Below are 14,842 nucleotides of genomic sequence, written 5' to 3' on the forward strand. Positions count from 1 at the left end.
AATATATCCATAAACAAGTAAACTACAACATTTGACAATTTTCTCCATAAGAATAACATGGGAATTTTAAATTTACAATTTTTTAAATTTTCTCCGTTACTATTAACCGAACAAAAATACTTTTATGTACTAAATTAATTTTTTTTTTAAGCTCTTTAAAAAGGTCTAAAGAGAAATTGGGAAATTTTGTGTTTTCAGGGTCAAAAGTGAGAAAAACCAATTTTTACCCCATAAAACCCCCCGTAAAGCCCCGTTCCCATGGTCCGATTATGCTGGTTCGCGAACTCATTCAAGTTTATCCCGCTTTACACCTTTAAACCAAATTTCATCAAAATCGGACAAAAATTACTCAAGTTATCGCGTTCACGGACGTATATATATATATATATATATATATATACAGGGTTTTCATAAATGAATGGTGCAGTTTTGAATGCTTATAAAATAATTACTGTGCGAGGTAGAAAAAAATGGTTGGCACCTCTGAATTCTTCAGCTCATTTAGTTTTATTACTTTGTCTTAGAAAACAGCTGTTTCATTGTTGTTGGTTAAATTGTGCAATAACCTCAAATATTCGATTCTGATCAAAAAACATGTTTTCTGATCAAGAGAAAGCCAAGTGTGTGCTGTTGTTGAGTGAATTAAGGTCTGTTGTTTTAGTGCAAAGGGCTTTTAGGGGATTATTTAACAAAGCTCCACCTCACAGAAATAACATTACGCGTTGGAATAAACAATTCGTAGAAACTGGATCGGTACAAAAACGGAAGACTTCTGGGAGACCGCCTGTATCAGAGGTAACAATTCAAAACGTTAGCGAATCTTGTCTTAGAAGTCCAAAAAATCTCTTCCACGTAGGAGTCTGGAGCTTGGAATCCCAGTGACAACTTTGCATAAAATTTTGCATAAAAGGCTGCATTTTCATGCGTATAAAATTCAACTGTTGCATGGTATCAAGCCGAATGATAAAAATAAACGTGTGGAGTATGCAACTTACAACTTAAATCAGATTGAAGAAAATGAATCATTTTTAAATGATGTAATGTTTTCAGATGAAGCAACTTTTCATGTTAATGGGTGTGTTAATAGACACAACGTTCGAATTTGGGGGTTTCAACGTCCTCATGAGATCATCGAAAAAATCCGAGACACACCAAAAGTAAACGTCTGGTGTGGACTGACTAAAAACCAAGTAATTGGACCTTTTTTCTTTGCCGAGAAAAGTGTTAATGGTAAAGTGTACCTGGATATGCTAGAAAATTTTTGTTTTCCTCAAATTGACGAGTTTGATAATGTCAATATGATGTATTTTCAACAAGATGGAGCACCAGCCCATTATAAGGACTTTGTTCGTGTTGCTTTGAATAACAAGTTTGAACAAAGATGGATAGGTCGAGGTGGCCCAATAGCATGGCCTCCTAGAAGCCCGGATTTGACTCCATGCGATTTATTCCTGTGGGGATACGTAAAAAACATCGTATATTCTCAGAAAATCCGTTATGTTGCTCATTTAAAGGAAAGGATTTATGAGGCAGTATCATCGGTTACAAGAGACATGCTGCACAGCGTATGGGCCGAGATCGACCATAGATTAGATGTCTGCAGAGCTATCGGTGGTGGACACATTGAAATGTAAAATGCATCCGTATATAAAACTGTTTTTAATGGAGATTCTAATGAAATAAATATTTTTAATGTACTTTATATAGTTTTCTTTTAATTTAAAGTTAAAATTGCACCATTCATTTATGAAAACCCTGTATATATATGTCTATATATATATATATATACATATATACAAATTTGAACGAATGGTGTTTTTGGCCTCTGGGGATATCAAAATGAAAAAGTAAATCGGTCCCGGGTCTAGGTCTTACCGTGCCACCTACGGTAATAGCTACTTCCCTATAGGGAAATTCGCTAAAAAAATATATTTATATCCAATAAGGGGGATCCAAAATGACGGCCGAAAACACGTTCCCTATTGAAATGAAGAAATTACCACCCAATAAATATCGGTGGTGGTCTGAAGTCGATATCAATGAAAATGCATGTGGTATCTTTTTTCCAAAATTTTTCCAATGTTGAGAAAATCCGTCATATTAAATCTTGATTCTAGGGGTTTTCCCGTAGACCGATTTTTAGCAACTTTTACTATGTTACTGTTACTCTACACACCTAACACTACAACATAAACCATAAAACCTTTTCTTGAATTTTTTTTAAGGTCATCTTACTAATATTATAAATGTGAAAGTTTGTGTGTTTGTTTGAAGTTCAATCACGCATAAACCACTGGACGGATTGGGCTGAAATTTGGCACGATGATAGCTCACATTCCCGATTAACATATAGACACACTCTTACCTCAAAAATCCTTTCGGGCTCCGCCCCAGTGGCTCTGTGGTTCCCCATGTTAACCTTATGTATCTGCCTTATGTATGCTGCGCTACGCAGCCCAACTCCTACACCATCTTCAAGAACACAACCTTCTCAATAGTCAACAGCATGGATTTATCAAAGGCAGATCGACAGCCACAGCCTTAATACAACTGACGGAGCACATACTAGACCAACTAGAAGAAGGCAGCACTTCAACAAGCCTCTTCCTAGATTTTAGTAAAGCTTTCGACTGCCTCAACCACGAACTTCTTCTACTCAAGCTGGAAACACTAGGTGTGAGAGGAAGAGCAGCAGAATGGTTTAAAAGCTACATTAGTAACCGGAAACAGCTTGTGGAAATAGCCTACATAAAGAACAACACAAAGTATAAGGCCCAATCCAAAGCTGTAGACGTGCAAAGAGGAGTACCCCAAGGATCAGTACTTGGCCCAGTCCTCTTCCTCCTTCTCACGAATGACCTACCTAGTTGGATTGTGGAAGATGGACACACCACCATGTACGCAGATGACACGGTTCTCACATTTGCGGACAAAACAATGGAAAATCTGGAAGAGAAAACCAACACACAACTCCAGAGAACAAAGCAATACTGTACCTCCAACGACCTAGTTCTAAACGAAAACAAAACCGTTCAAATGACTTTTACCACTAAACGCAACAACACAGACATTACAATACCGGGACTACTACAATACTAGGTCGTTGGAGGTACAGTATTGCTTTGTTCTCTGGAGTTGTGTGTTGGTTTTCTCTTCCAGATTTTCCATTGTTTTGTCCGCAAATGTGAGAACCGTGTCATCTGCGTACATGGTGGTGTGTCCATCTTCCCCAATCCAACTAGGTAGGTCATTCGTGAGAAGGAGGAAGAGGACTGGGCCAAGTACTGATCCTTGGGGTACTCCTCTTTGCACGTCTACAGCTTTGGATTGGGCCTTATACTTTGTGTTGTTCTTTATGTAGGCTATTTCCACAAGCTGTTTCCGGTTACTAATGTAGCTTTTAAACCATTCTGCTGCTCTTCCTCTCACACCTAGTGTTTCCAGCTTGAGTAGAAGAAGTTCGTGGTTGAGGCAGTCGAAAGCTTTACTAAAATCTAGGAAGAGGCTTGTTGAAGTGCTGCCTTCTTCTAGTTGGTCTAGTATGTGCTCCGTCAGTTGTATTAAGGCTGTGGCTGTCGATCTGCCTTTGATAAATCCATGCTGTTGACTATTGAGAAGGTTGTGTTCTTGAAGATGGTGTAGGAGTTGGGCTGCTTAGCGCAGCATACATAAGGCAGATACATAAGGTTAACATGGGGAACCACAGAGCCACTGGGGCGGAGCCCGAAAGGATTTTTGAGGTAAGAGTGTGTCTACCTATATGTTAATCGGGAATGTGAGCTATCATCGTGCCAAATTTCAGCCCAATCCGTCCAGTGGTTTATGCGTGATTGAACTTCAAACAAACAAACAAACACACAAACTTTCACATTTATAATATTAGTAAGAGAACATAGAAAAAAACAAAGCAATACTGTACCTCCAACGAACTAGTTCTAAACGAAAACAAAACCGTTCAAATGACTTTTACCACTAAACGCAACAACACAGACATTACAATACCGGGACTACAAACACAAAATACCACTAAATACTTAGGCATCATAATTGACTCCAAGCTATCATGGAAACCCCACATAGACCAGCTCTGCAAAAAGCTAAGTTCAAGTCTCTACGTTATACGTAGGATCAAGCAAGCTTGCAGCCCAGAAATAGCCAAAGTTGCATATTTTGCTCTATTCGAGTCCCACCTCAGATATGGCATTGCGACTTGGGGTGGAACATCAAAAGGCAACATGGAAAGAGTACTCCTAAAGCAAAAAAGAGCAATTAGATGCCTTGCCGACCTGAACTACAGAGACAGTTGCCGAGAAGCCTTCAAGAACCTTAAAATTCTCACATCAATTTCACTCTACATAAGAGAAGTCATTATCCACACCACTAAAACAGCCCAGCCAAGACACAGAGACATACACCAGCACAACACACGACATGCCGCCAATTTTTCCCTCCCACAACACCATCTGAGTCTGTACGAGAAGAAACCATCCTACAAAGGTGCTCTGTACTTTAACAACCTACCAGAGCACCTCAAGCTCAAGAGAGAACAACCCAATCTGCTCAAGAAGCACCTGACAACATGGCTTATGGACCGGCCGTTCTACTCTGAGGATGAATTCTTAAACAATAAGCTACCATGAAAAAAAGAAGAAAAAAAAGAAAAAAAAATTCTAATTGTAATTGCAAATTACTGTAATACTTTACGTACATACTGTACATTTTATGTACCTGACGCATGAATGTTCTCTAGGAATATTTCAATAAAGATTTTGTCTATTGTCTATTGTCTATTATGAGTAGGTATTCATATTTAAAGGGAATTAAAGAACTTTGTCAGATGTTTTAACTAACAAATCTGGTTCTATGATATGCAAAAGCATTACAAAGTTATAAGATTTACCAACAGGGTGCAGCACTATTATATTTTTTGCATTCAAGATACAGCTAATTTTAACTAAGCAGCAACATATAGCTGTGATACACAATGAGAACTGTCAAAGTAGGATTGTTTACGGTTGTTTACGTTTTTAATTTAATGAATAATTTGTGATATTTTGCGAATTTTGTATAACTAAATTTTTCCTATTGTTTAGATGGTTTAGCTGAAGTGGTAGAACATTATGGCTATGGTATATGTGTAGTACTGTATATCGTAAATTTAAAGAAGCAAATTTTATCAAACTGTGTCCTCCCCCATTGAAAACGCAAAGCTCGAGTATAACTGCAATAAGCATTTTATACCTATATGCCAACACCGTATACGAAGGACGGGTACTCTGCTAGTATTCTATATTTCTCGGACTAATAAGAAATTGATTTTTGCTTATTCTCTTTATGATTAAAATTGAGGAACCAAATACGTAGGTTTGCTGCAACAATAACTGCCAAAAAAGGAATTTTTAGTAAAAAATATTAAAACCGCTAATATGAAGCAGAACACAAAGTCTTATCTATATAAGTTTACTGAAAATCAATATTAATATTTACGAGGTGTTAGCCCGTCCTACGTACGGGAATTCAGTACTCAGTTAAAACCGTGTATAATTCAGATCAGCTAGTTTACACATATAAAGACAAAGTTTCTTGCAGTTTTAATGTGAAAAATCATCTTGTAAACAAATGTCGTGTGACCAAATATGTTTTGATTCCATCATAGGCCTATATATGCATTTTTAATCCGATAAGTTTACAATAATAGCTTATTCCCTATAAGGGATATTCGCTAAAACAGCAATTCTGCAATTTTTACGATGTGAAAAGCGTTGAAGTGACATTTGCAGCCGATTCGCACAGACGCACACTGATTATAAGTAGCCTACAGTAGAGAGAGTAATAGTCAATTGAGAAGTGTATAGACCTAGTCAACGATACCACCTTCCATAGCATACCTCCCTCTTTCATATTATCACCACAATACAACTACTACACACAATTTCCAGTAGGTCTCAATAGAAACGACCTAAAATAAAACGATAGTATCCAATAAAATTCACAGTACACATAATTTAACTTTGGTGTCCTAACATCAAAACTAATCGTCACACCTATCCTTTATATAAATTTCACTGCATTAATTGCTAAATAAATAAGCGTAAACAAAGAAAAGTAAAAACAATAACAGTTTGTTTTGAAACAGCTGTTTGGTTCAAATAAAATTCATTTGAAAAAAAGAACTGGTAACATGTAGTAGGAATATAAAAAGTAAACACGCTAGTAAAGCTAATGACATAATTGTCAATGTTTATTATCCATACCGTTATCAGATCTATCCTTGATAATTACCCACCCTCATTGAATAAATGTACATCGTAATTTCCCATATTAGTTAGTTTAATAAAAGTGATATTTTCACGTTTGGGGCGCTGATATAGGCGCCCCCAAACGTAACCACAACTGGGGCCCTATTTTTGAAATGGTTGACTGTTGAGTTGAGTGTCGAGTCATTCTATTTCCAATCGTTTCGTATTTTTGAAACGGTTGGGACTTATACAACCAAAACTACTCAACACCTATCGAGCTGTTGAGTGAAGGTTGACTGCACTTTCTTCTTCCTCTCTTTCGGCAAAAAATTACTCTTTTTGAGACGACGCCATATTGTTTTGTTATTGCTTTAATTTACTAATTGCGATTTAGAGGAGAGGTTATGTATTTGTTGTCAATGTATTAGCACCCAATTATGCGATTGTTTTCTGTAGAATAATCGCATTTTAATTTTATTTACTGTGTCAACACTAGACTATTGTTTGAAATAGACTAGGCATACTAATTGAACTTATTATAAGATAATTATTGTTATTAGACCTATGATTTAAGGTATTAAAGATTGTGGTAGAGAGAAACAATATCATAGTTTGTTTCAATACCATTCACCTAATAAAGGGATCAAATTAATTTAAGTTACGATATGCTTTCAGTGCAATGGCAAATAGCCGCTTTAACCTAAATAAAAAACAATTAAAAATAACATAAAACAAACCGATGAAGGAGGCTAAAATAAGGTGATGTGTTCCGAAATAGAGACGAAGAAAGCAAATAATAATGTATTTAGGATGAGTGTAGGACCTAAAGTAAAGTGCAGCCTATGCCTAAACTTATAATTAGCTACACCCTAAAACAAACATCCATAGTAAATTTTATTTTTTATACTTAAGTTTATTACTTTATTTAGTTTACTTTAGTTTATTACTTAAGTTAAGGTACTTTGCAATCACTAAGATTCTGATTAAGCAAGACATAACCTCAATCTCAATCTCTCAAGAACGGAGTTGACAGTTTACCTCAGTGTCTCGAAATATGGCTATGGCAGATTGAGATTAGCTGCCAGATTTTAGAGTAAGAAGAGGTTAAATTGAAGTCCACAAGAACTCTGCATTGTGATTGGTTCAAAATGACGTCATCTGAATTTTTGACGGTCGTATGCTCTACATTTCCACCACGAGTCTCTCAACTAGTGATTCCCAACTCGCTTCCCAACTGTTGGGTTTCAAAAATACCAAATCATGTTGTTGGTTGAGTTGAGTGCTGACGATTGACTCAACAGTCATTCAAAAATAGGGCTCCTGAACACGATTTCATAAAAGATGGTTTGTCTAATTGCAGTATCCTAGGTCAATGTTGATGGTGTGTTCAATCTATGTCATCCATCTGTTTATCTTTGTATAAAACCCGGCTGAGGTTGTGGTGGTAATTTAAAATCGTGATTCCTGATTATTCTTGATCTCCTTTTTATGACATCAGTATTTCCGGGCCTAATCCAAACAAAGTTAAAGCAGACAAACATTAATTTTAAACAAAAAGCTTCCATGAAGAATTAAAACACGTAAACTTTGTTATTTTTCTAATCTTTCCTTGAAAAGTGGAGCAGTAAAATAATTTGCATTTATCCTTTTTTATTAAGACTCATGTACAGAGCCTCGATTTGTACTGTGGTTTATACTGTGGTCTAATTATCTCTACCAATCTTACTTATTTCCTATAATCAATGACAAAAATAAAATAACCTCATAGTTCCATAGTTTATATTTAACCAGCTGTTAGTTAAAACAAATTATATTGCTTTAAAACAAATCGAAGATTACAAAGATTGCTTTAAAAAATAATTTGAACATCCTAGTATTTTACTATGTATATTTAATTAATCTGTCATCCTCTTACAGAAGAATTGAACGTAACAATGATTAGCATTACACATAGTATAAATAAGTCAACCCTAAGTATGTCTTTACATTTTTATCCAAATGCTGAATTTGTGACACAAAAGCTGAATGTTTACAGATGTTATGTTAAGCAAATTATTTTATGCCAAAAGCTAGTTTAGAATCTTAGCGTCGGCTGCTAGACTTTTTAAAAATTAAAACTTAATTTCTAAAAAACTGGGACCCTAAACTAAAATTATGGCTTCGACATTCCCTAGTTCTCAATATTATCTTTCTTTCAACACAAAAATCATGAAAATCCGTCTAGTGGTTGATTTAGAACCGTGAAATAAAAAAAACACTGTTTCGTTTTAATATTATAGATGCTTATTCTCCATAAGATTAACATTGAGTTTATCTCAGCAAGAAAACATACAAAACTTATTACTTTCAATATCATCTCTGTAATAAATGAAGCAGAACAAAGACTCAATATACTAAATTATTGTTAGGTTTATTTGTGCTGAATCTAATGGCAAAAAAATTAATTTGAAATTATAATAAACACTGTACAAACTATTTGAAAAACTTATATTTGAGGTAAAAACCCTTATTTTTTAGCACATAACACCCTGAAAATCCATCTTTGGGCTACTGTCGTCTGCCTGGTTTTCATATTCAAGGTTGGAACTATAGTTCTACATGTGTTTGCCAATTTTCGTGAAAATCGGTCAATCCTGAACTATAAATTGACGAACTTGCAACCATCTTGTAGATTTGAGGGCATCACAGCGGCTATCTTGGAAAACCCAAGTTCCCGTTGTCCGATTTTGGTAGACTTTTTTCCTGCTTCTTTCTACACCTTTTACTACCAAAAACCGTCCAAAACCATTTGTTGGAATTTGTTCTATCTCGAGTGCCTACATCTACCCGACTAATTAGGTGTGAGGGTTTGTGGTATATGAATAGAAATGAAATGCTGTGAGCGATGACAGCCAATGTTGCCCTGCAGCTTCTGTTGATTAAATAATAGTATCGTAGTCGTACATTTGAATTATATTATCCTGATCATGTCTATTCATCAGACTAAACGCTTTATAATCCTTTGAGGAGATTCAATTCTTTTATTTGTTTTGGCTAGTGTTAGGGGATCCTGTTGTATAAGATAAAACATACTCCCTTAGTAGGTTTATCATCCTTATGGATCAGCTGAAGACATTATATATTGTTAATTCCATCCCAAGCACTAGGGGTCGTGTTTTGTTTACATTTTGTTTCTTGTTATTTTAGTCATTTTAAAACTCGTTCAACACTAAAATAACAGAAACAAAATTTTGTCAACACTAGTGATCAGTGTCACCAACATGAACCAGGGCCGTAGTTAGAATTGATGAGGCCCCTGGCGGCTCTCACCAGAGAGGCCCCTCTATATTCTGATTCTTCGAAGGTTGGAACTTAAGGGTTTAGAAATACACGTGGTATTGCTTCAACTCGATGAATTATTGACCTTTTGTTTCCAAAAAACCGATCGGTAAAAACACCTAGGAGGCTAGCTAATAAGTCTATTAAAAAAAAAAAAAAATATTATAGAGGTCTTAGGTCAGGGGCAGACATTTTTCATTTCATTAGGGTTGAGTAAAAAATGTTGACCTTCGGGCATCGGATATAAATCAGGTGGTTTTGGAAATAATCAGTTTTAAATATAATAATTGATAAACTATAATCGGTTTTCAAAAATCTGTAATCGCGGCCAAATTGTAGGCGTCATCTGTGGTTACAGTAAAATCGTGGACATTTGCAGCAGTTACGGAGGTATCGTGAACATTTTCTACGTTCATGGCAAAATAGTGAACATCATGAGCGGTTGAGGAGACATCATCTTCCTCTTCTGCGAGTGCGGCGAAATCATTAATGTCTCCCTGTGGTTGTGGAAAATAGTAAACATCTTGCGTGATCGCAGAGATATCATCTTCGTCTCCTCCGATCGCGGCGAGATCATACTCATGTGTCCGTGGAGAAATAGTTTAAGTTAACACCAGAGCGCTTTAGACGTTATCTTCGTCACCTCCGGTCGCGGCGGAATCATGAACGACTCATGTGGCCGCGGAGAATCAGTTAACATCTTGTGCGAGCGCGGAGACATCATCTTCGTCTCCTTCGATCATGACAAAATCGTGAAGATCTTCTGAGTTTGCGGGGACATGATCCTCTACTCCCGCAGTCGCGATAAAATCCTGGAAATTTTTTGCGAACCTGAATGAATAGTGACAACTCCTACGTTAATGGCAAAATAGTCAAGATCTATGACTGTTTTGTCATAGAACCAAATAATACTAATGCAAAACTTAAAGCCACCTAAGCTGTGCAACGTTACCAGACTGACGATTAAAAAAATGACACCAAAATTGATTGAAGCAAAAATTATCAGTGGTAAGTTTAAAGGAGAAATAGTCTTAATCCCAAGAATACTGATGATTTAATCCGAAGTACACTCTGAATTTAAACAGCTACAATATCCTTTGTGTCTTGCTTTCGCAATTACCATTATAAGGCACTAGGACAATCCCTGACTATCGTCGGTTTAAATTTAGAAAATGCATGCTTTTCACATGAACAGCTGTATATTGTGTGCTCACGTGGTGGTAGATACGCCTAAAATTTTATTTATTTATATACCTAATGAAAAAACAAAAAAAATTGTTTATCCACAGGCAGTTAAGTAAAATATTCTATTTTTATTTTTGGTATACACTTTTATTATTCATTGTAAAGAACAAATAACCATTTAAAATAATAGTTGTAAAGCGCAGCAACACGCGCGTTGGGTAACTGCTATATAAATATGTTACGTTTCTTTACCAATTTATTTGTTTTATGGAAACTGTAGGAAAAATATAATGTGCAACTCGAGTGCAAAGTGCAATTGCCTCACTCGAGAAACCATTCCTCACTCGCCTACGGCTCGTGAGTAAGTATTTCTCTCGGGTGAGTCAATTGCTCACTTTGCTCACTATAGTTGCACAAATAACTATTTTTAAGAGCTTACCACTATCTACTGTCAGTTTTTCATTGGCAGGTACCATTGGGAGTCGGAGTTGCGTTTGCTGCCAAGTACAAAGGTATAGATGGGGTGTGCTTTGCTCTGTATGGGGATGGGGCAGCCAATCAGGGTCAAGTATTTGAAGTGTACAACATGGCTAAGCTGTGGGACATCCCATGTGTGTTTGTATGTGAGAATAACGGCTACGGCATGGGAACTAGTGCTGAGAGAGCATCAGCAAACACTAACTACTACACCAGAGGTGACTACATACCTGGCATTTGGGTAAGTTATAGGTAACCATAATAATCTAAAGCATACCCAAATCTGTGAGCACTTGTTAAAACTAAGTTGTATTAAGTTTTAATTTATACTCTAGTCACAGACTCTATTGGTATATTACAGTTGAAGTAACTGTGGTAGACATTCTTTGTACTCTATGGTCAAATATTACATCAGAAAAAACTGTTCTTGTATAGATGGTTGTGAGCTAGAGAATAAAAAGGAAAAAAAAACTCAGTATTTCACTTTGAACATAAGGTCAATCTCAACACTGTATTTTTGTATTTCTCATCTACACTCCACACCATAGCTATTTTGGGTCTTTACACTTACTGCTCAGAGAGAATATTAAATTTTTTTACATTTTATACTCTAAAAAAGCCGAAACAAGTTTTATCTCAATTTCCGTTTGTCTGTTTGAACAGATTTTGATTGAATTTGGTTTTAAGGTGTAAGGCAGGAAAAACTTAAATGAGTTCGCAAATCAGCATGATCTGACCATGGGAAGAGGTTTTATGGGGTAAAGATGGGGGTTTTCACTTTTTACCCTAAAAACACAAAATGTATAAATTTTTCTCCAGACCTTTTTAAAGAGCTTAAAAAAACAAATAATTTAGTATATCAAAGTGTTCTTGTACGTTTATTGGTTACGGACAAAATTTAAATAATTGTTCATTTAAAATTCCCATATCATTCTAATTAGCCCAGGCAAATTAGACATATCGAGGGCCTAAGTCTAATACCTCGTATCTTCAAAATATAGGGTTTTGAGATCTATAGTAAAAAAAATAGATTTCATTGTCCCTCACCTAATTCTAAAACCTCGTAAGTCTATAAAAATTGGAAATAATTTTAAAAAATGGGAAATGTAGACCTCGTATCTTGCAGTATTGGTAAACCTTCCTTCTAGCAACACGTATCTTGTATTGTTTACAGTGTACAAAAGGTGGTCAGCTGTGCCGGTCTGTTTTTGTTATGCAGTTTCATAGTGAAAAAGTGAATTTCAGTGTTCAAAATGTAGTAAATATAAGATAGAATTAACTCAGTTTTGTATGTATGCAATTAGTTTATTTGTGGCTTTATTACAATTTATGTAATACGTTGTCATAAATCAGTGTTAAGATACGAGGTCTTAGAAGGAGGAATATTCTTACTGTAAAAATACGTTATAACTTGTTATAAAAATTATTGTATTAACTTTTTTGCTAAGGAATGATTTAGTACTCTAATTTTTTCTGCAATACAATAAAATAGTAGTTATAACAATAAAGTTGTTATAATAAAAATGCTTAGTGTTTATTTAGCAATACCTCGTATTTTACAAATTGGTAAATTCTAATAACTCGTATACCCAATTTCAATACCACGTAAGTTAACCCTCCAACTGGCACATTTAAAAAAAGTTTAATACAATACCTCGTATATTACTTTTTTTATATAATAACTCTTTTTAAATAATAAATAAACATAAGAAGTGGTTTGTTTTATCAAATTTAATAACTACATGTACATTCCTATAAAGTAATGAGCTGTTTCTCGTAAAACCATGATAATTACAACGTTTTTTTGCTCTCCTGTAAAGTAGGCATTTTCCTCATACGTGGTATTAGACTTAGGCCCTCGATATGCATATGCTGCCAATAAAAACTGCACTGGAAATAAGCAATCAGCTTTTTGAAGATAAGGTTTACTAGTTGAACTGAACAGTTAACACAGTAAAATGTAAACAAACAGTAAATCTGTAAAATTCAATTATCAATTCAAACAGATAAACTGTGAGAGTGCTTGGTGCTTGAGTCACAGAGACTAGTGCGTGCAAGTTCATTTTGATATTGGCTTCTGAGAAGAACCGAATAAACTGAGGACTGGCCAAATATCAGATGTAAATGACATGGCTGTTGTAGGTGGATGGGATGGATGTGCTGGCAGTGAGGGCAGCCACACAGTTTGCCGTGGAGCACTGTCACAGTGGCAAGGGGCCGCTAGTGATGGAGACTGTAACATACCGCTACAGTGGCCACTCCATGTCTGATCCTGGCACATCATACCGCACCAGGGAGGAGATACAGAATGTGCGACAGACTCGCGACCCAATCACATCATTCAAGGAGAAGATCCTATCCTCACAACTGGTCACCGCTGATGAAGTTAAGGTATTGAGATGATCTAGACGAAGCACAGATGATTTTCACAAGTTTCAAGTTTGTATGTTATGTGCAAATATATGATCATTATCATTATCACTACAGTGTGTGAACTAGACACAAAAAACTAGCTTCAAATTTTACAATGGGATGAGGTCTACACTTGTGTTCGTTAGTCTATGGAGAAAGTAGCCTATGTGTCAGATTGCTGATACCATTATCATTTTGGTGTGTGAACCCTACTCCATGGTTGGTAAAGCTCTTCTGTAAAGAAAAAGTGTATATAAAAAAAAAATATATTGAAAGTTTATTTATTTGGTATTTATCATGAATTTGACCAATTATTGAAACAAGAATTACACAAAAACTTAGAGGATGAATTTTTTTAAATCTGTGTAAGTTAATTCCGTTATGTTATTCAATCTTTCCCTGAGATGCGGCACCAGGTATTTATTTCTGTGTAGAATACAGTTTTTTTTTTCAATTCTTTTTATAAGGTTTCTTCAATAACCTCAGTCATATATAAAAGTTTCAAAAAAAGTATTTGAAAAAAGGACCCAAGGTTTTATTGGTAAACGTTTTACTTTCACCTGCAACACACAGTACACCTATTTGTGGTGTTGAAGAGTATACCATTATATTTATATAAGATTTCACGTGACTGTTTAATTTTGCTCATCATTAAATCAGCTTTAATGACAGAATTTTATAGGCAAGTATGATATCACTTTTCAGAAAATAGAGACTGATATAAAAAAAGAAGTAGATGAAGCAACAACCATAGCAAAGACCGATGAAGAAATCCCAATGGATGAGATTGCTTCAGACATATGTGTCAACTTTCTGGAGCCTGAAGTGAGAGGAATTGTACCATGGTTTCCCATAAGACACAAAAGGGTTGGGCCAGCTGTCAATTCCAAATAAGTCTTTCAGTATGGCACCATTTGAAAACTTTTTGTAAGAATTATTGTAACTTTTCAACTTTAAATAAAATTATTTTTTTTAAAGACTCTTATTTGTTGATAATACCACATTTACCCTACACCTTGATTTATAATCATTTTATTTTTATCCCCTAATGTTAACCCATAGACAAAACATACTATATTATTCATTCTGATAGCCCCTGGACTACGGATAATGACTTTATAGGCTTACCTCCGTCAGTAGTCCAAAATTGTGTTTTCTATTTCAATTAATGTTGACCAAAGCTAACATGTTTCGTTGCACTGCTACATCGT

The 14,842-nt window shown here is 35.5% G+C and overlaps 1 protein-coding gene across 1 annotated transcript in view; it reads left to right on the forward strand.

Moving 5' to 3' along the window:
- Positions 1 to 14,608, forward strand: part of LOC129005299 (probable pyruvate dehydrogenase E1 component subunit alpha, mitochondrial) — a 34,208-nt gene extending 19,600 nt beyond the window's left edge. Inside the window, exons 5-7 of the mRNA XM_054434156.1 lie at positions 11,212 to 11,460; positions 13,362 to 13,610; positions 14,337 to 14,608. Coding sequence (XP_054290131.1) covers positions 11,212 to 11,460; positions 13,362 to 13,610; positions 14,337 to 14,525 — 687 coding nt within the window. The 3' untranslated portion in view covers positions 14,526 to 14,608. The remainder of the gene's footprint in view (positions 1 to 11,211; positions 11,461 to 13,361; positions 13,611 to 14,336) is intronic.
- Positions 14,609 to 14,842: the final 234 nt, after the last annotated feature.

This window comes from Macrosteles quadrilineatus, unplaced genomic scaffold (genome assembly GCF_028750875.1).
Source record: "Macrosteles quadrilineatus isolate MER2022 unplaced genomic scaffold, UCM_ALF_1.0 Scaffold_19__1_contigs__length_3004403, whole genome shotgun sequence".
In the NCBI taxonomy this organism is placed as follows: domain Eukaryota; kingdom Metazoa; phylum Arthropoda; class Insecta; order Hemiptera; family Cicadellidae; genus Macrosteles; species Macrosteles quadrilineatus.